The 22,318-nt window shown below is 35.2% G+C and overlaps 1 protein-coding gene across 2 annotated transcripts in view; it reads right to left on the reverse strand.

The window, feature by feature from the left end:
- NCKAP1 (NCK associated protein 1) overlaps window positions 1-22,318 on the reverse strand; it is a 110,896-nt gene that overhangs the window by 51,522 nt on the left and 37,056 nt on the right. For both annotated transcript variants that reach the window (XM_018065461.1, XM_018065462.1), the window contains 12 exons: window positions 20,695-20,787; window positions 20,480-20,536; window positions 19,621-19,763; window positions 19,449-19,539; window positions 16,452-16,589; window positions 15,636-15,684; window positions 11,249-11,405; window positions 8,583-8,639; window positions 5,721-5,817; window positions 5,535-5,641; window positions 4,676-4,808; window positions 1,049-1,130 (listed from right to left, as the gene is read on the reverse strand). In XM_018065461.1, coding sequence (XP_017920950.1) covers window positions 1,049-1,130; window positions 4,676-4,808; window positions 5,535-5,641; window positions 5,721-5,817; window positions 8,583-8,639; window positions 11,249-11,405; window positions 15,636-15,684; window positions 16,452-16,589; window positions 19,449-19,539; window positions 19,621-19,763; window positions 20,480-20,536; window positions 20,695-20,787 — 1,204 coding nt within the window. The remainder of the gene's footprint in view (window positions 1-1,048; window positions 1,131-4,675; window positions 4,809-5,534; window positions 5,642-5,720; window positions 5,818-8,582; window positions 8,640-11,248; window positions 11,406-15,635; window positions 15,685-16,451; window positions 16,590-19,448; window positions 19,540-19,620; window positions 19,764-20,479; window positions 20,537-20,694; window positions 20,788-22,318) is intronic.

Genomic DNA, 22,318 nt, shown 5'->3' on the forward strand with positions numbered 1-22,318 from the left:
ATGATAGCGAAGAGTGAAATAATTCTCATATCCTATACAGGTGATGAGGCAGCTGTGCTAAGAGAAGTGTAAAGTACAGACTTCTCTCTAAACCCTGTGATTCTCATTTTGCTTACATGTCAGCTCAAAAGCACCTATAACAGAGCATGAGGAATCCTATGAACAGAAACTTTGGAAAGCATCCACAAAGTAACTTTATTTTAACCAAATATCATCAGGCAAGTTTATAGCAGATTCATTACATAAGTTAAGTATGTTTAACATCAATTTATAAGTTTATCAAGTTATTAATTTATCAAGTTATAAGTTTATCAATATTAAGATTGATAAAACTAAAATAAATTTATTACTCAGAAATTCTCAAGGTTTCTGATATTTTTTATTTAAAGAATATAAAACTAAAATATCAGTCTACTGGAATGGAGGAGTATTCAGCTAATGGAAAGGCAGTCTATTATATGACCCAACTTTTGAGATTGACAGATCTGAACGTAAGTTCCTATTCAAGAACTTAGTATCTGTTAAAAAGTGTGGGCAAACCATGTTGAATAACTGAAAGGTTAACCTTAAGCCTCAAGTTTCCAAACGTGTCAACTAAAAGTAATTAACAGCTTTTTAACATTGATGAAGATTGAATAAGATAATATATATAAAGTGCTTGCCCAGATTAATCATTTCATTAATGGTATTGATTACTGTCATAGGTAATGCCTGGACCATAATATAAACTTTATTATGATACAGGGTGCTCATTTTTCTTTTTTATAATTACAAAATACCTTTTTGCCTCAAAAATACGATTTTGCTTCAAAAATACCATTTTGCCTCCAGCTGAATATGAAGAAATGTCAAGCTATACTTCTTATAAATATCACCACACATCCATCTTTGAAACCTTTGCTTCAGAGCAAACAAAGAGAAGAGATTAAATATGCTCCTAAGGAAGAAAAGTAATCCTATAAAAACTAACGGCAAAGTCCTCTCCTCAATAACAGAATTTGAAAACCTAATGGCAAGAAAATACATTTCAATTTAAAAGACTTATTACCTTGTTTTACACTTAGAGAAGTCATAGTGTTAACAAAAGAGGACATGATGATTGATTCATCTTCAGGGCAAACAGAAAGATTCTGAAAAAAAAAGAAGTGATAAAAATGATAAAAACATCTAGTTGGCAGAAAATTCACAGGTCCATCAACTAGTAGGTGGATAAACTGATATATCCATAGTTGGAATATTTTTAAGCAATAAATAAAAATGGGATGTTTATACACACAGTAACATGGCTGAACTCAAAAACATACTAACTGAAACAAATGAAAAACAAGGATGATTTCATTCACATGAAAAGAAAAATTTTTTTTAAGGCAAAAGTGACAAAAGAGCAGTCAAGGGGCTGTTGAGGATCTAGAGAGGGAATCAACTACAAAGTTGCACAAGAAAACTTCTAGATGTTGGAAATGTTCTTTCTCGTGACTGGTAGTGGTTACATGAATGCATACAGCTGTCCAAATTAAAACAGTACACTAAAAACAACTGATTTTTATCATGTATAAATTTTGCCTCAACAAAATTAGCACCAAAAAAATACCTTTGAAAATAGCTTAAAAAGTGAATATTTAATAAACTATATCTGAGGTAGATGCTAAATGATAAACTTTTAAAAAAAGTATATGCTTATTAGCTCACAAAAAGCATAATTTTCAAAACATTAAGACCTGTACAACCATGTAAATGCACCCAGTTCTATACCGTACAATTAAAAATAGTTAAAATGATAACTTAAACGTTACATACATTTTTACCACAATTTTAAAATTAAAATTTTAAAGTTACCATTTTAACCAATATTACAATGAACTATTTGAACAAGTTATCTTAGTTCTAAATTTAAATCCTAGCAAATGGTTAAAAAAACTATGCATGTAAATACTGTACTTGCATGTGGTAAAAAGCTCAGACATTTAACACCTTTAAATAGTGTTTTTTGAAGGTGTTATTACTCATGTACTCATGAACTGTGCGACAGTGATCAAGTTACATAAGGTCTTTTTTTCTTCACTACACCTACCCTCAGAGTTGTTAATATGTTATGGATAAATGTCAATTATTATATTAATATCAGTATTGCTGCTGCTACTGTTTCAGAAAAATAAGAAATTAATTTTCTCAGTTCAGTTCAGTCACTCAGTTGTGTCTGATTCTTTGCAACCCCATGATTACAGCACGCCAGGCCTTCTTGTCCATCACCAACTCCCACAGTTCACTCAAACTCATGTCCATCGAGTTGGTGATGCCATCCAGCCATCTCATCCTCTGTCGCCCCCTTCTCCTCCTGCCCCCAATCCTTCCCAGCATCAGAGTCTTTTCCAATGTGTCAACTCTTCTCATGAGGTGGCCAAAGTACTGGAGTTTCAGCTTTAGCATCAGTTCTTCCAATGAAATCCCAGGGCTGATCTCCTTTTGGATGGACTGGTTGGATCTCCTTGCAGTCCAAGGGACTCTCAAGAGTCTTCTCCAACACCACAGTTCAAAAACATCAATTCTTTGGCGCTCAATTTTCTTCACAGTCCAACTCTCACATCCATACATGACCACAGGAAAAACCATAGCCTTGACTAGACGGACCTTAGTCGGCAAAGTAATGTCTCTGCTTTTCCATATGCTATCTAGGTTGGTTATAACTTTCCTTCCAAGGAGTAAGCGTCTTTTAATTTCATGGCTGCAGTCACCATCTGCAGTGATTTTGGAGCCCAAAAAATAAAGTCTGACACTGTTTCCACTGTTTCCCCATCTATTTCCCATGAAGTGATGGGACTGGATGCCATGATCTTCGTTTTCTGAATGTTGAGCTTTCAGCCAACTTTTTCACTCTCCTCTTTCACTCTCATCAAGAGGCTTTTGAGTTCCTCTTCACTTTCTGCCATAAGGGTGGTGTCATCTGCATATCTGAGGTTATTGATATTTCTCCCAGAAATCTTGATTCCAGCTTCTGCTTCTTTCAGCCCAGCGTTTCTTATGATGTACTCTGCATAGAAGTTAAATAAGCAGGGTGACAATATACAGCCTTGACGTACTCCTTTTCCTATCTGCAACCAGTCTGTTGTTCCATGTCCAGTTCTAACTGTTGCTTCCTGACTTGCATATAGGTTTCTCAAGAGGCAGGTCAGGTGCTCTGGTATTCCCATCTCTTGCAGAATTTTCCACAGTTTATTGTGATCCACACAGTCAAAGGCTTTGGCATAGTCAATAAAGGAGAAATAGATGTTTTTCTGGAACTCTCTTGCTTTTTCTATGATCCAGCGATGTTGGCAATTTGATCTCTGGTTTCTCTGCCTTTCTAAAATTTTCTCAGTATTGCTAAAATAACATAAGACACAAAAGACACAGGGTGGCTTAAAAATTTTAATACTTTAACATAATCTGTAAAATTTATTAATAAATATCCAGTTAGTCATAGCAAACTTCAAAATGCCACAAAGCCAGGAGTCTAATTTACTTTTTAGACTGATAGCACAGTAGCTTTTGGTTTATCTGGTATATAATAACAATTTTTTAAAAAGCAAAAACTGCATTGCTGTTCACCTGAAACTACCACATGTTAACTGGCTATACTACAATATAAAATAAAAAGTTTTTAAAAAACAACTGCAGCAAAGCACTAACACTTTTCTTTGGATAAAAGCAGCTTTTCTATTCCTTCTTTTTACAGACATTGCAGAAAGGAAGCATATGAGCTCCATCTAGTGGATAAAAGAAGAAATAAACTAGGATAGTAAACTAAGCTGTTTATAACTCAGGGTAAACAATTACATGAACAGTTTTTTTCTTGTTTGCATTTTTAGGTAGGTTTGAAAGAAAATGAGGATTTCAAAGTATGGTTATTTCTGGGGAAAACCAATAGTTTTAGATTCAGTTCAGTTCAGTTCAGTCACTCAGTTGTTCTGACTCTTTGTGACCCCATGGACTGCAGCACGCCAGGCCTCCCTGTCCATCACCAACTGCCAGAGTCTACCTAAACCCATGTCCATTGAGTCAGTGATGCCATCCAACCATCTCATCCTCTGTTGTCCCCTTCTCCGCCTGCCTTCAATCTTTCCCAGCATCAGGGTCTTTTCCAATCAGTCAGTTCTTCGTATCAGGTGGCCAAAGTATTGGAGTTTCAGCTTCAGCAACAGTCCTTCCAATGAATATTCAGGACTGATTTCCTTTAGGATAGACTGGTTGGATCTTCTTGCTGTCCAAGGGATTCTCAAGAGCCTTTTGCTCTCTGCCTCTTCATGTGGCCCCCAGTAATTTCTCATCCACACTAAGCCAGGGTGATTTTCCTAAATATTAAATCTGACTTATGACTAACCTCCTCTTTTGCAAGATCCTCTATAATTTGGTTACTGTACACCTCCACCCACCAAGATAAAGAATTATTCCCTGCATGTGTTCACTTTAAGCTTTATACACCCTTAAGCATAGTGCCCATCACACTGGAATACAACTAAATGTTTTCTTTGCTCTAGCTAATGATACCCTTGACAAAATATGACCATGACTTATTTACCATTGTGACTTTACCATGAGACAAAAGATTACTGTTGTAAATGTTTACTGAGCAAACAAATCAATTATTGGAAAGGAGGGAAATAAGAAACAAAAGAGAGAATGCTATCAGAGGTTTTACCTGCACAAGCTCATTGAGGACAACAGCATCAAAGCCAGAAAGGTACTGCACATAATATCTCTGCATTACAGGTCCGTATTTCCTTACATGTGCTCTAAGCTCTTCCATATAAAATATTAATTCAGCAATGTGCCTTTTTTATTCAAGAAAAAACATTTCAAAAATTAAATTCACTCACTATCAAGGAAAATATGAACTGCCTTTGATATTGCTACATCAATTTTTTCCTCAGAAAAAGCACTGTTAAATATTTAATGTCAACTACTTTCTTTTTTTATATTATCTCATATACAAAAAGAAACCATGGAAAGCAAAAAAAGCAAGAATAAAAAAACTGATAAAGGAATATACAAAATAAAAATAAAATTAGGACATCTCATAAATATATCATTAAAAAGTCATAAATAAAAGGTTAGAGTATTAGGAAAAAGCAAGATTTTTCTGTATGCTATTATTTCTCTGATTCATTTATCTAATTGCTGTTGCAGGACTATGGACTAAAGTAAGAAAAAATTTATTACAAATGACACAGCTGTAACTCCGTTAGGATTGTTATTCAAATGTTTGTGTAATAAATAATTCTGAAACATGAATCCTATAAGAAATACTATAGCACAAAAACATACCTCTGCAACAACCTAGAGTACTAGTGAGAAAACATTTAAGCCTTAATTCAAAGCTAAAGTTGACTTTGCATTCTAATTCATATCACCTAACAATATATTTTAAATATTCCCTCCATTATGACAAATATGAAAAGCCTTAAAGATTTTAAAAATAATTTTACTTTAGTCCTCAAATTCCATAGCCCATAAATCAAATATGCAAAAAATATATTTTCTTACTGTTGCTAACTTACTTATCTATAAAGTCATCTGCACTCTTCTTTGGCATGTTATCTGCATGACGAAGTAGCCAGATAATTTCATCACGGGCAAAGGATAATGCCATAAAAACAAAAAGTGCCTGATAGATAGGAAAAAAAATTATTTTAATTTTAATGTGGCACATTTGTTGTAGCCAAAACAAGAATTAAATCAATTACCTTAGGACCTAGCAAGCCAGGCTGATCAGAGAGAACAGTAGCCAATTCTTTCAGTGCAGACCTTAAAAACTTGCGTCTTTCTCTGTGCATTGAACCACTATAGGAAAAGACAACCACCATTAGAGTTTATCTGTTTCTACTAAACTTATTACTGGCAATTAATTAACATCATTTCAGAGTCAACTTCCAAAGTTTTCTTAGGAAACAGAAACCCTTAAAAATATCTTCTACGTGTTGGTCATTAAATGACTTTTCAATCTCGTCTTTCTTTGCCTTTCTTGTGCTGCTATGGTTAACTATTTCCACTTCTCTCTACCTATCAAGATCCTACTCAAACTTCAAGACCAACTCTTCAGAAAGTATGTCCCAATATAGAGATGTCTAATCCTGAAGAATTTCTGCCAGTTAAGTACCATATAGCCCAGAACTCTATAAAATGGACTGTGAAATCCTTAAAAGTAAGCACTTTTTTATTGTATACATTTTTGTCACTCCCATGTAGAATCAATAAATATAACTTAATAAATATCTGATTATCTATATCCTCATTTATTAAGTATATTGCTATTAAATATATCATTGTTAGTCACTAAGTCGTGTCTGACTCCTTTGCAACCCTATGAACTTAAAACTGACTAAATCAAAGCTATATTCATTAAGGTACTGGGATGAAATCTATTTGGTGCTATTGTTCAAAAACAGAAAGATGAGGAAAGGATAATCATAAATATTCATGTACTGGGTATCTTAAAAATAAAATACAAATTAGAAAAAATTTATTCTCACAAATTAACAAAAAACAAATCAAAGAACATTCTAAATATTCCAACTCCTCATACTGTTCAAAATATAAGTAATTCCAGAAAAGTTTTAAACTTTAGACAGTTGCAAAAAAATGCCACCCCACGAACAGATGGGGAAAAAATGGAAACAGTAACAGACTTTATTTTCTTGGGCTCCAAAATCACTGCAGTTGGTGAATGCAGCCATGAAATTAAAAGACGCTTGCTCCTTCGAAGAAAAGCTATGACTAACCTAGACAGCATATTATAAAAGCACAGACATCACTTTGTCAACAAATGTCTGTATAGTCAAACCTATGGCTTTTTCAGTAATCACGTATGGATATGAGAGTTAGACCATAAAGAAGGCAAAGTTCCAAAGAATCAATGCTTTCAAACTGTGGTGCTGGAGAAGACTCTTGAGAACCCCTTGGAATACAAGGAGATCCAACCAGTCCATCCTCAAGGAAATTAACCCTGAATAGTCATTGGAAAGACTGATGCTGAAGCTCCTATAGTACTAAGAGCTGACTCATTGGAAAAGACCCTGATGTTGGCAAAGATTGAGGGCAGGAGCAGAAGAGGGTGACAGAGGATGAGACGGCTGGAAGACATCATCGACTCAATGGACATGAGTCTAAGCAAACTCCAGGAAATAGTGAAGGACGGGGAAGCCTGGCTGTGCTGTAGTCCACGGAGTCACAAAGAGTTGGACACGACTGAGAGACTGAACAACACATCTATTATATGTCAAAATCCTAAGGAGAAGAAATATGCAACATGAGAAATTTAACTCTGACACCACAGATTAATTTTGAAGACACACTAAAATCCAACCTTTACCTATGTGACCTTAGGTTCTACCTCTCTTAAGCTCCAGACTCTCATCAAGAAACAGGGATGAGGACACCTGACTCAAGATATATCTTTCATGTTATCTAACATATAGTACCTTTACAATGTTAGTATAATTCTAATGACAAGCTCTCTACTTACTGAAAATAATAGACTCATCTGGTATAGTATCTAAATAGAAAGTGGGTAATGTTTTGATTATTTTACTATACAGGGTTGCTGCAAGGAGTATTACCATCAAGAGAAGATATAAACACTATGTCTGGCACATGTTAATGAATGGTAAGAATTACTGCTGCTCACTACTTATAACTGTTTTATATAATGCAGGGAAAAAAGACCTTTATAAAAGATAGCTGTGACACCATATATCTGCCAAGGGTTTCACATATGAATAATCAGGCCTGGAATGGAATTCTAACCCACTCCAAAGCATGTTATTTGTACTAGGGACTGATTTTATAATAATATAAGCACTTTATTTGAGTGAAAAAAATGCATGAGGAAATAATATACTATAGTTAGCAATTAATAAAGATGATTTAAATTCCTAATATCAATGTTACAGCTTAAGCCTAAATTCTAAAACTTCTTGTAGGTTTCTATTTTCACCTATAACTGTGGTGTTATGTTTTCTCTGCCTTGTAGAAATACTGATGGATCAAGTGTTATCTCTACTGTACCTAGACTTACTAAAGAAGATATTCTATACAAGTATACCATAGAACAAGTAAATGAATTACCAAATTATTTCATGGGAAAATTGAACAAACATTTTAAATACACTAATATCTAGTTTAAGTTATCTATATATTTTCTAATAAAATATATTTACTAATATTTGGGCAAGGTATGGGATCACATACTTTGAAAAACAAATACCATTGGGGGGAGTACACATGAAGTAGTACAAAAATCGTCATAACTTGCCAAGTACTGGTACCAGAGCATAGGGGTAATAAGAGAAACGAATGACACCAAAATAAATTCCTCTGTATGGTATTCCTTAAGAGCATGCTAACACTTAAAAAATATTAAAAATCTGTCCACACTGATACCAAGAGGACTAGATACAGAGTTATAAACATGTTTCTCATTGATTGGAAGTCCCCTACTTCCACTGCCACATCTTACACACCATTAGTCTGCACTCACTTCAACAAAATAATGCTTTAAGAAAGGAATTCTTGATTAAAAGTTTCACAGATAAGTTAGAACCACTTACGCATGTGACACAGCTGCCTCTTTGCATTCTCTTATGTCATTAATACGCTTATTATAGCTATGAGCCAAAAAAAAAAAATTGGAAGTATGTTAATCTTAATTTGGTCAATAACAGTAAAAACAAGTTAGTCAAATACTAGTCAACTAAAAATGTCTTATTATCAACAAGAAAAACTGGCTCTCAAACTGGAAATACATGGAAAAAGTTTACCCACATCATTTTGAGCACCTTAAGTACCCCACTGGCTCTTCCTGAATAAATCTTGTATTACATTAAATTCAGTAAAATTAAATTTACAAAGAAGACTTTCATTTTCTTAAATCTCCAATAGGGACACTAAATTACACTTCTAAAATAATTAACAGTGATTTCCAAAAACTGCAAGTGCTGACAAAGCTATTACTTTTGGTTTTTTACGTTACCTCATAAGCATAAAAAAATTTCTCAAGGCACATATACTAGGAACAGAAATTTTGTGGTGGAGAAAACTGGAGCAGGAAAGCATTTGATTACTTTAAATTATTTTAAGGGATAGACTTATGGGTGATTTTTACTGACCATTTTTTTTTAAAAAGCACATTTTTTTCAAATTAAAAAACATTTAAAATAGAAGACACTGAATAGAAGCATCAAACAGTCTAAAGATGTCATCTATAAAATAAACTCTAATAAAGATCTGCTAATTTCCTGGCTACTAAATACATAAAAATTCAAAATTCCTAAAATGTTAAGAAAAATTATCTTCCTAACCACTTACACCAAGAACTTCAATTTCTAAATTAAGTATGCTAAGATTTGTGTATTCTTCAAGCAAATGTCATAATTCTGTAACCACTGACCTGTATAAATGATGAGTTTTCACACTTATAGTCTGACTTGTTAATTACTATAATTCACATTTTAAATTGGATCACTCATGATTTAATAAAAAAAATTAAAACTTTTCAAATTTAAATACAGAAATTCTTAAACGGTACATTTAACACAGAAAAAGCATAACAAAGGGATTCAAGAGGTCCAGTGGTTGGTACTTGGTGCTTTCACTGTGATGGGTCTCAATTCAATCCCTGGTCTAGGAACTAAGATCCCACAAGTCATGTGGAGTGGTCAGGAGGAAAAAAAAAATGGCATAATGAAAAGACAATTGGTTTCATAAGCCATTAAACTTATCTGTACCATATATGCCTTACGCTCACTCAATACACAGAAACTCTCTGGTTCTAAGTGTTTACATATATTTAAATATAATTCCCCAGAGAGGATGTCAACAGGCTAAGACATAAGTTTCAGGATTTTTGATCTGAATCACTTTGAAAATGACAAAGTTCACAACGACATAGGATATTTCCAGGTACTCCACCATCTAAAATAAAAAGTGAACTAAGAGCTGAAAAATACAGAGGATACTGTTTCTCACACTATGGCTGAGAGACTACCTGCATGGGAATGTCAGAATCCCTTATGGCGACAGAAATCAAAACAGAGATCACCTGTGAAGGCTAGGGGGAAATGGACCTGGGGTAGCAGTACTGACCAGAAAGAGGCACAAGAGAACTTTCTGGGGACAATGGAAATATTCTGTATCTTGATCTAAGTGGTTGCCAGGAGTATTTGTACGGAAAATTGTTGAGTTGTTCATTTAAAATTTATGCATTTTTCTGTCTGTAAATTTACCTCAATAAACTACTGGGGGGAGGCAGTAGGAGAAAAGGGCAGATTTCTATACCTCTCCAAAATATAGATACAGGGTATTTAGGAGGTTAGGGGTGATACCCAGGAGCCTGGATTTTAATTCACATCCCAGGGTACTTCATATACATACTAAAATCTGAGATGGTATACTGGCTTAAACTGTCAGTACTAGACATATCTTTACATTTTAATAACTAATAGACTTTTTAAAATCTGAATTTCATTTAGGACATTATTTAATCGGATAGGAAATAAATGTAGGTGAATTTCACTTCCATTAAGCTGACAAATCCAACCCAATTATTCAATATTTTTATGTCCAACAGACCCCAAGATATTTTAGATACTCCTAATTTCAAAAGATTTCATAAAGGCTACCAAGTGTGAGTTCAACTTGTTTTTATATACTGGCTACAGAACCAAAAGTGGGAAAAAAAGCAAGCATTAAAAATTCCAAGGGAACAAATTTAAGAATTATTTGTGTTACAAGCAATGAGTATGAATGAGTCAGTTGGAATACTTCCTCATTATAAGGAAACATGATTTCCTTTTTGCAGTGGTCTGACTTCTGCAATGGCTATAAATAATTAATGAAGTATTTTCTGATAGATTCATACACTTTTTAAAATGCATTGCATTCTAAAATACATTTCTAAAAACTTCATAATTCCTAAAATGTACATTGTGCTTTTAGTAATATTTATGTCTAAAACCATATAACGATACACAAAAGAGATCATATCATCTTTTTCCTAGAATACAAATTTTGAAATAGCAGAAACACTAGCTATTTCAGTCGGTGAAGTAACCTGTAAAAAACATCAGGATCATTGTTAAGAACAACTTGGTGTGACTGACAAGTTGGTACAGATTGTATCTTCTCTCATAATGTGAGCCTTCTCTACCTCAGAATGTCAACAGATACCCCACTCACTACTTTTCTCCGAAAAAGAAAATAATTGAAAATGACATACCCTCGAATGTTTACAAATAAGTCTTCTGCAGCTTTATGAATGTGGAAAACTTCGTCCCGAAAGAGAGAGAGGCAAGAGCTACTTTGAAGAGCTAGCTTCCAAAGGTTCAGTGCAGTTGCATCAGTATTGAGGATCCCATGGCACAAAATAAAGCCAACTTGAAACAAAAGGAAAAGAAGTAGAAAATAAAAGTTTTCCTAAGTTAGGTTATTTGAGTTACAAGATAGCTTTTTAAAAATAAAGAAACATAAACACAGTCACTTAAACTGAGGCTTTTAAGTAACAGATAATATAATACATATACATCCAAGATGGCAACAATATTTCTCTTTTTCAATAATAATTTTCTGTACTTTGCAAAACCAGTGCTTTGTACCTATACTGATGAAAAGGGAAAAAACGTCATTTCTGGGTTGTGAGGGCTTCCCTGGTGGCTCAGAGGTTAACGCGTCTGCCTGCAATGCGGGAGACCTGGGTTCAATCCCTGGGTCGGGAAGATCCCCTGGAGAAGGAAATGACAACCCACTCCAGTATTCTTGCCTGGAGAATCCCACGGACGGAGGAGCCTGGTGGGCTACGGTCCATGGGATCACAAAGAGTCGGACACGACTGAGTGACTTCACTTTCACTGGGTTGTGAAGGAACTGACTTTAACAAATGAGTAAAAGATATTTTAAGCCACAGATCAGAAGCTACCAATTTACATATATACAATTATCCTTACAGTAACTGAAAAAGAAAGCTACTCTTCTAAGTCATTACAGGAAATGAAATAGCATGTCACAATTTCATAGCAAATTATAGTTTCTACTAATTTAGTCCTTTGACATATATTATCTCCTAAGATTATCACACAGAGTGGAAAGACCAGTGGTATCCTTTTACAACTGAAGAAATGAGGGTCAATGACTTTCCTAAAGTCACACTAATAAAGTATTAGAACCAGACTTTTCCTCAGGTAGTTACCCTTAAAGGCCAATATTCTTTCAGTATGTTACACGGCTCTCTAGTCTATAAATTCAAGTATCTTACCTTCTGTCATCTAATTTAGAAGGTCTTCAAAAATGTGTAATCCTGTATGTTTACTGAGGTCTTCCCTGACCCTCTAAAGGCCATAAAACCTCATCTTTCATTCCTAGAAAGTGAAAGTCGCTCAGTCCTGTCCAACTCTTTGCAACCCCATGGACTGTCCATGGAATTCTCCAGGCCAGAATACCAGAGTGGGTAGCCTTTCCCTTCTCCAGGGGATCTTCCCAACCTAGGGAGTGAACCCAGGTCTCCTGCACTGCAGGCAGATTCTTTACCAGCTGAGCCACAAGAGAAGCCCAAGAATACTGGAGTGGGTAGCCTATCCCTTCTCTAGCTGATCTTCCCGACCCAGGAATTGAACCGGGGTCTCCTGCCTTGCAGGCAGATTCTTTACCAACTGAGCTATGAGGGAAGCCATAAAACCTCATCTTTCATTCCTAGAACAGGTACTCAAAGCTTATTATAAACTAGGTATCATGCTGGGCCAGTTAAAAACCAATTCTATTTTCTGTAAGATTTCCCTCTGATTCTCAACAGTCATTTCAATCTTTAAACTCCTCAATCACTAACATTTAACTTGCCTTGCATCTTTTATTCTTAATTAAACATTCCCTTCAAAGGGCAACTACACAGGCAAACTAACTCTTTAGGTAGGCAAATATTGTAGGATTATACACACAGAAGTACATTTATTAATAACTTCCTTAAAAATTCCTGAAATATATTATCATGTTTTTTATACTTATGAAAATGTAAGAAAACAAGATAGAAAATCAATACTAAACAAGAAAGCTGGAGAAAAAATTTGAAAAGAGAAAGACTGTACTATCAATTTAAATATAGTCAATAAAGTAAGAACAAATCCTGAAAAGAGTACCAGGATAAGTTACTGAATAAATTACTGTGTTAGTCACTCAGTCATATCTGACTCTTTATGATCCCATGGACTCCAGCCCACCAGACTCCTCTGTCGATGGAATTCTCCAGGCAAGAATACTGGACTGAGTAGCCATCCCCTTCTTCAGGGCATCTTCCTGACCCAGGAATCGAACCCAGGTTTCCTGAACTGTAGGCAGATTCTTTACTGTCTGAGCCACCAGGGAAGCCCCAAGTTACTGTGAAATCGCATTCGAAAGGGCTGGATCCTCAACATTCCAGACCCTCAACAACCCTTGTGCTATGTGCTAAGTCGCTTCAGTCGTGTTCGACTCTGCAACTCTGAGGACTGTAGCCCACCAGGCTCCTCTGTGCAAGGGATTCTTCCAGGCAAGAATACTGGAGTGGGATCCCACGCTCTCCTTCAGGAGATTTTCCCAATCCAGGGATTAAACCGCAGTCTCTTATGTCTCCCGCATCAGCAGATGGGTTCTTTACCACTAGCACCACCTGGGAAGCCCCAACAACCTTTGGCCTCAGGCTAGAATCTAGACTAGGGATTCTCAAACTTCAGCTTCATATCAGAATCACTGGGAAGGCTTATTAAATCACAGGTTGCTGGGATCCATTCAGAGTTTTTCATCAGAAGTCCTAGGGTGGAAATCAACAGTCTGCATATTTAATAAGTTTCAAGGTGATGCTGCTACTCTTTCAACTAATCTACAGCAAAGCTGTAAAGAAAATACACTAGCTTTTATAGAAAGTTCTAATGCAGGAATTGATGTCAAAAAGGGAAAAGTTAAAAAAAAGGGGGGGGGGGGAAGAAGTGCAAAGTTTGATGTAATTCTACTAACTCTACTCAAGGCTCAAACAAATGAAAGCAGCAAAGCTTAGTACACTTTCCTGACTTTTGGCAACTGAGGCTATCCCAAATTAGTTTGCCTTTTCCATGCCCAGGCATCCTCCATCAGGGTATTCTGCCTTCTGACTTCTCCTCACTGCTCATTACGCAAAGCCTTGCATTCATTATTCCCATTTAAGGTAAGGACTGGGCTTCCCTGGTGGCTCTGATGGTAAAGAATCTGCCTGCAATGCAGGAGACCTGGATTCAATCCCAGGTCGGGAAGATCCCTTGGAGAAGGAATGGCTACCCACTCCAGTATTCCTGCCTGGAGAATTCCATAGACAGAAGAGCCTGATGGGTTATAGTCCATGGGGTTGCAAAGACTCAGACAAGACTAAGCGACTAACACTTTGAACACTTTCAAGGTAGAGACGGATAGAAATAGTTCTATTTAACATTAGAGGTCACTCATGCCACCTAACTACTAATCACATGGGTTCTGCATCCATATATCCATAAACACGAAACAATCAAGGGTCACCATGCTTTTGAGCAAAATTAATACTCCGAAAGCTGTCTTTTTAAATCAACAAAAGCATAAAAACCTTAACAATCATTATAGAAGAAAATGTAAGGATCACAAACCTGATCAATGTAAAAATTACAATTAATAAAAATGGCTAAGGACAGGCAATGTGTGTTAAATTCTTCCTCTTTCATACTAATAACAGCGTTGCTCAAACCACCAGTGCACAATGAGATTAAGCAGAGAACTGAGAGTGTTTAGAAACTTTCATTTAGAAAACTTTTCACTGATAGCAACTTAGGGGTAGAAACCTAGTAACAATCAAACTGTTAGATTAAATATTTGTTAGATTAATACTTAAATATTGAATCTAATAATTAAAATGTAGGCTTTAATTTCATCTTTTCTTGTTACTTTATTTCTGATAATTCCACTAATTCAGTTTCAATGTATTTTATAAAAAAGTACCAGTCCAAAAATCACTAAAAAAGAAAAATTGGTCATTCACCAGTTTTAGAAACAGTATAATAAAAAGTCATCAAATAATACCTAAATGTTAATAAATTAAGAAACAAGAACTATAAAAACTAAAAAGCACAAACTGCTCAAAATTATTCCCCTCTGCCAGTGGACCTGGGGGTGGTAGAAAAAAATATAGCAGTTTTCATTTACACTGTATCTGTGTGTCTATTTCTCCCACAGTTTGTGAACCTTGTAGGCGTGCAAACAAGTAATTTTATTTCCCATGCAAACATACGTCTATTATATATACTAAAATAATTTAAAAACAAAAACTGAATAAATGTAGTATCAAGAAAATCATTAAAAATAAAATAAAAATTTGCTGTTGATGGCCTTGTTCAGAGGCAATAGAATGTAGACCATGAGGCCTGAAGGTCCTTTGTCTTTGTCACTTACTTGCTGTGTGGACTAAACTTTAATTCCTCATCTATAAACTAGATCAACCTACTCTAACCAGATCAATATAAGGACGGGGTGATGCACACAGAAGGCTTAGCACAGTGCATGGTATTAAAGCAATCCACGTACTGTTATTTCTCTCTAAAACTTAAATCTGAGGAGTATTCATAAAATTGACCAATGTTACTTACAGATAATCCATTTTTCCATGGCATCCAAAGAGAGATATTCACAAGGCATCTTAAAAAAAGAAAAATATAAATTTGTGATTTAAAGGAAAAAATTCTGCACTGGGTCACTCCTCCTTCTCTTCTTTCTAAAAAGTCTGACTACTCAATTCTTGGTTCCAATACCACCACAACAGAGTTGAAAAAGTGGATGCAAGTTTTATAACCTATATTTAAACCCGTAGTCCATAAAAGGCAATGAAAGCTGTGCCTCTTTCAAATCCACACACCCTGAAACTTCTCTTTAAAAAACACGGTTGTTAAATTGTTTTCAATTTTGTAAATAACTACTTCCAAATTTCCCAAGTTTACTGCAGAGTTTGCAGTATTTCAAAGGATAAAATTTTATTTAAAAAAAAAAAAATTATGTACCTGGATGCTCACTATTTCACCCAAGTCAGTAATTATGTGTGTTTATTCTCCATATGAATAACATTTATGTTTATATACACAGAAAAGAGACTGAAAAGAAACCTAACAGAATACAATAGTGATTTTCTCTAGTAAGTCTGTAAACTGGGCATGATTTTTGTTTTCTTCTAACTTTCTTAATCTTCCAAATTTTCTACCATAAGAAAGCAAAGCAAATAACTGTACTCAGCATCAGCATTTAGAAATCAAAAAACTGTGAATAGTACAATGCAAATAATGAGCATTTTACAATAAACTTCACTGACAAGCTAATACTAATCAGAAGAAAAAGTGCAACAGGACTGCTTAATTGATTAAAAAAATTTTTTTTTTACTCTTTCATTCAAAAAAGAAAGTACAGAACCATACAGTGTCAGACTGTGCGGGATTAAGCATTGTGCTGGGGGCACTGATGAGACTCAGCAACTGGGCATTTCTCCACTGGTCAGCTGAAAGGTTCCTTCGAGGATACACCATCTGAAGAGAAATTAGTGCATCTGAAAGAGACTAATTAAAACAGAAAAACAGAAAGTTGAAGAATGAGTTGGTTTTCTTTACTTTCCATTTAATTTCCAGCTACAAGTGCTGTGTGTTTCTAACTGTATCATCATAAAACAAGAGCCTAACTACAAGTATGCTCCATATGACACTTGTGCTGGGTTCCAGTTATGCTCTAGATTTTGTTTTTAATTTCATGAAAGTTACATAGATTCTGCACTCCTCCCCTAAAGCTTAGCTCAGCAAATCATGTTACTTTCTTAAAGGTGAAAATGTATGGCAATCGTGTGATCTTTATTTTAAAAAGGACACAGAGTCTAGCATCATCCTTTTGTGTCACTTTCTACCCCAATAGTGCTCACTGAAAGAAAAAGTGGTGCTTAAGGTTATATGACTAAGTGTTACCAGAGCTCAACATGTTTCATATTTCTTCAAAGAATGCCTTCTAAAAATGATCCACTGTACTTTATCTCAATAAATTATTTCTATTTGCCATTTAGTCTATTAATGATAACTTTATCATCAAGGTATTTTTCATCTCATTTGCTTCTTGCTTGCTTTTAACTCTTTTGCTATTCACTCCTGCTTCCTACAAATTCTGTACAGAGTGGTCCTTTAATCTGGCTATGCATAAATTGCCAGGAGAGTTTGTTCAGAAAAAGAAAATCCAGGGCTCTGCCTGAGCCAGAACCTCCGGGAGTAAAACCTAGGAATTGTTTTTATCACTGCATCAAGTGATTTTGAAAAAATTTTTAAATTAATTTGAACAAATCCTAGTAAATATATGATGGTCTTTCTGTTGGGCTTCCCTGTTAACTCAGTTGGTAAAGAATCCTCCTGCAATGCAGGAGACCTGGGTTCAATTCCTGGGTCGGGAAGATCCCCTGGAGAAGGGATAGGCTACTCCAGTATTCTGGCCTGGAGAATTCCATGGACCAAGGAGCCTGAAAGGCTGCAGTCTATGGGGTTGCAAAGAATCAGATACAACTGAGTGACTTTCTATTAACATCAAAGCCCTGAGATATCACAGAATATCAGAAAAATCAAGATTAGGAAAAAACTGATCTAATCCAAATAGACAATTCTCCTCAAGTAATTAACAGTCTAGTATGTGCTAACGGCTATGGAAAACTTAGAGATATATGAGGTGAAAGTGAAAGTGTTAGTTGCTGAGTTGTGTCTCATGCTCTGTGATCCTGTGGACTGTAGCCCACCAGGCTCCTCGGTCCATGGAATGCTCTCGGCAAGAATAACGGAGAGGGTGTCCACTCCCTTCTCCAGGAGATCCTCCCGATCCAGGGACTGAACCTGGGTCTCCTGCACTGCATGCAGATTCCTTACCATCTGAGCCACCAGGGAAGCCCTAAGTAAAGATATAACAGGCTTTAAAATAAATGTTTATCATTTAACTGGGAAAAGAGCCAAATCTGAAGTGGGTAACTAAAAGCAAAGCCATATCTGATTGGCAAAAAGTTAGAAACAGATTCAGAGGAAAAACAAGAGATGAGTAGCTGAGGTAAAAGCACTAACAAAATCAAAGAGACAGGTGGTGATGATCTGTTTAGCACTTTGAGAAACCCTGACACTTCCATCTACAATGCTGATTTTTACTTCAAAATTGGTATCACCTACACCTCATGCAAAGAGCTGACTCATTGGAAAAGACTCTGGTGCTGGGAGGGATTAGCGGCAGGAGGAGAAGGGGACGACCGAGGATGAGATGGCTAGATGGCATCACTGGCTCGATGGATGCGAGTCTGAGTGAACTCCGGGAGTTGGTGCTGGACAGGGAGGCCTGGCGTGCTACGATTCATGGGGTCGCAAAGAGTCGGACGTGACTGAGTGACTGAACTGACTGAACTGACTAGACTCTTTCAAGCTAATGCTACAACTAACGCTAAGACATTAAATCTACATGAATTTGTGGGTATAATATAGATCTGCAGAGAAATTAAACTGGAAATGCATCTTTAGAATCTTCAGTAAGAAAACTGAAGGAAAATTCTTGCTGCTAACTGTATGTCAAAAAAATAAAGCACAGATTCATATAAAACACTGTATTATTAAAAACCTAACTCCCATCATTCAAAGGGAACAATGGACCAAGATTCTAATATCCTAGCCTTCATTTTGCCACAGCTGCTGCCAAATGGCTTACTTCATCATACCACTTCCAGTCCTCAATTTCCCTATCTTTATGAGGATACCTATAAGCTTCCTTGACATGCTAAGGAACTAGCCCTCCCTCAGAGAAGCCATAATGGCAAGACTCTAAACCAAAATTATTTCATTAAGAGCTATTTTTTAATATATCATAAACGACAGACATTTCAAATTATCACAAATTCCTACAATTTTTTCTCATTACGAGGCTATACTCTAATAACATTTAACTAAGATTTATCAAATACTATGCGTGGAAACACTTTTCACAAAATAACTCATTTAATACTCATAATAGCCCTATAGAGTAGGACTGTTACTGCATTTTTACAGGTAAGAAAACTGAGATACAGTGAAGTTGGTTAAGTAACCTGCCCAATAATACATAGTAACTGTCGGAAGTGGGATTAGAACAAAGCAGTCTGATATGAATCTAGTAGTAGACATTCTCAAATACTAAACTTCACTAACTCTATATCCTATAGAGAACCTAAAAACTACAATGGATCAATATATTCCAGAGTTTCCATTAACGATTCTGGATATAATTAAGGAGTTCTCTGGTTCACAATTAGATAAAACCATACCATAAATAACCATAAATCATATCTCACTAAGATTTTCTTTCTTAGAAGCAGTTTATCACTCTATCCACCCTCAAGCTCTCATATGCCTATTGAAGCACCCCTGAAACCCAGCTCTTACCTTGCTATGAGGCACAAATTCTTCCATCATTTTCTTTAAAGGGTTTTCATAATCCACAATCATCTGACCAAGGCGTGGGTATTCTCGGTCACTTAAAACAGACACATAAATATCACTGAATTGTAAGCCATCAAACTGAGAATTTCACACAGATTTCTTTAATGCGGTATACCTTGCCCCATGGGTCATCTCATGAGCATAGTTGTATAATCCAATGATTGCCTTCCTTTCTTCAATTCGAGACAGCAGTATCATTAGTGTTGTATATGTTATGATCAAATCTAAGTAGTTCTTTGTTAAATCAAAATTTACAGTCTAAGAAAAAAAAACATTAAGTTCAACTTTTTATTTCACAAACTTTTAAGCACACACAAAAGAATCTTCATGGCAGCTACTGGAAGCTAATAAGTTTCTGTATTTATTTTATCCCCATTTCTGAAATTCTACCTAATTCCTTTCACCAAAAACATGTCTAAAATTTGGGAGTTACAAATAATAGTGTAAAATTGTGTTTAATTTTACAGGTGAAAAAGAGTTTGTGATCACCCTATTCAAACTGCTAACAATTTAAAAGAATAGCCAAAACCAGAATAATAATAAGCATGGAAGCAATTCTCACTAAGCAAGAAAAAAGGAGTATTAAATTAATGAACAGGTTCACCGTTAACTCAGTGGAGATGTTTTTCACTCATTTCTTATATCTAGAAATTGTCTTATTAAGAAAGATTTTATCAAGTATGCCTTTTATAGAGAAAAAATTGTGTAACCTTTTAAAATTGAGCCTATTAAAATAAAATACTAAAATTAACAACTATTTCCCAATATGTACAAGATTTATATTCAATGGCAAACAATAAGTAAAAAGAGAGATACAGTATAACTCCTTACCTTAAAAAATAAAGCCAAATTCAATGCTGAAATTTTATACACTAACCATATAAATTATCTCTAAAGAAAAGCATTTGATCCCCTTAGTTCTACTACTAGAAACAGAGAGAAGAATTAGAAAATTTTCTGAAAATTATACGTACAATGTCAAAGAAGACTTGGCAAACATCAATAGTATTCAGCAATTCACAAACATGGTCCTGAAAACAAAAGTTTATTTTAATCTTTTACTTATATGACTACTACTAAATTCAGAAAACACATTACTTTATTATCCACAAGTGACAGAACAATTTATACAATTAACAAATATCAATTTATCTCTGAAATGTTAAACTGTATGTATTAAAATACATACCTTAAATTCCATAACATCTACAAATGTGAAGTAATATAATGCCAGATTTTTCAGAATCTCTGATTTTTCTTTCTGCAGTTGTGCAAGCTGTTGCTGTGAAAACAAAATTAGAATGCACTGTTTACTGTGAACAAAATTATTATGTTTAATACAAACTATCTTCTTTTATGATTGCTATATGAAAGCACAAGCTTTTAGAATAATATTTCTAGATGATTACGGCTCTTTTAAAAAACCAAAATACTTGAAACAGCAACTTCTAAATAGTGACCAGCAACTTACAGTGTGAGGCTATAAAACGAATCAAAGCAGATTAGTACCAAACTGCACTACTATTAAGGAAAACTGGAAAGTGTTAGGAAAAAAATAACTATCAAATGAACTCTTAAAAGAAAACTAAAAGCAACTCATGAGCATGATCACATTACTAAAAGTGGGAGAAAAGAAGGTGAAAAATATTATAACTTACACTACAGAAACAATATGCTTTATAAATTTGGAACTTACCAAAAAGAACATCCAGGCAAAGCCACGTTACGCATGCAAAATAAAATGTAGATACAAACATAAAATACAGTAACGGTTCCCTGACCAGATCCACAAAACACAGTAATACATTAAAGAAAAGCAAAAATCACAACAACAAAAAAAGAAATGAGAAAGAAGCAAAACTAGAGTTAAGACGTATAAACATATGAAGAGGGAAATGTGAATACAAAAGACAAACATTATTTCAATCCACTGTATTATTAAATTTACAGAAGTCCTAAGTTTTCTTTTAAAAAAACTATTAATAAAACTTCTGATAGAACTCAGCCATATCGGACATGCAGCAGTAAACCATAAATCTGCCAAACGTCAACAAAATCATCTAGAACTATCTGATATTCTGAATGCAGCCTACAGAATAGAAATGTCCACATCATTTAGAAACTTGTTACAAGAGGAGGATCTCAGGCTCACCCCAAATCAGAATCTGCCATTTAACAATATACCCAGGTGATCTGAATGCATGTTAAATGTAATTTACCTGGGACATGCGAAAACTAGAAAATATGAGAAAATGGTTCAAAATACCAAACTTGCTATCCAGTTTTAAGACCCTCCTGCAGTTCTTATGCATCTTATGCACTTTCATGCACTGGAGAAGGAAATGGCAACCCACTCCAGTGTTCTTGCCTGGAGAATCCCAGGAACAGAGGAGCCTAGTGGGCTGCCGTCTGTGGGGTCTCACAGAGTCAGACACGACTGAAGCGACTCAGCAGCAGCAGTTCTTACTGACACCTAACACAGGAGAGTTGGGGGAAGGCGTGCCTCTACACATTTCATAAGTCAGAAAATTCTTAATAGTAAGCGTAACATCAAAGGATTAAAAATATACCTATTAAAAGGCTATTTACAGTAGCAAGCACAGCATTCTGGTAGACCCAACTACTATATAGAACCCTAAATCCTGCAGTCCCTGAGGACATTTTTTAAAATGTATAAACAAAGTTTATACTGCGTTATACTCTACTTCCCCTTAAAGGCAGGCAAACTGAGGTATATACTTACAGTGATGTGTGTAACTGTTCTAGCTTTATCTGTGTCACTAGTTGACTTTATTTTGAACATGCTATCTGTT

This window comes from Capra hircus, chromosome 2 (assembly GCF_001704415.2).
Source record: "Capra hircus breed San Clemente chromosome 2, ASM170441v1, whole genome shotgun sequence".
NCBI classification, from domain to species: domain Eukaryota; kingdom Metazoa; phylum Chordata; class Mammalia; order Artiodactyla; family Bovidae; genus Capra; species Capra hircus.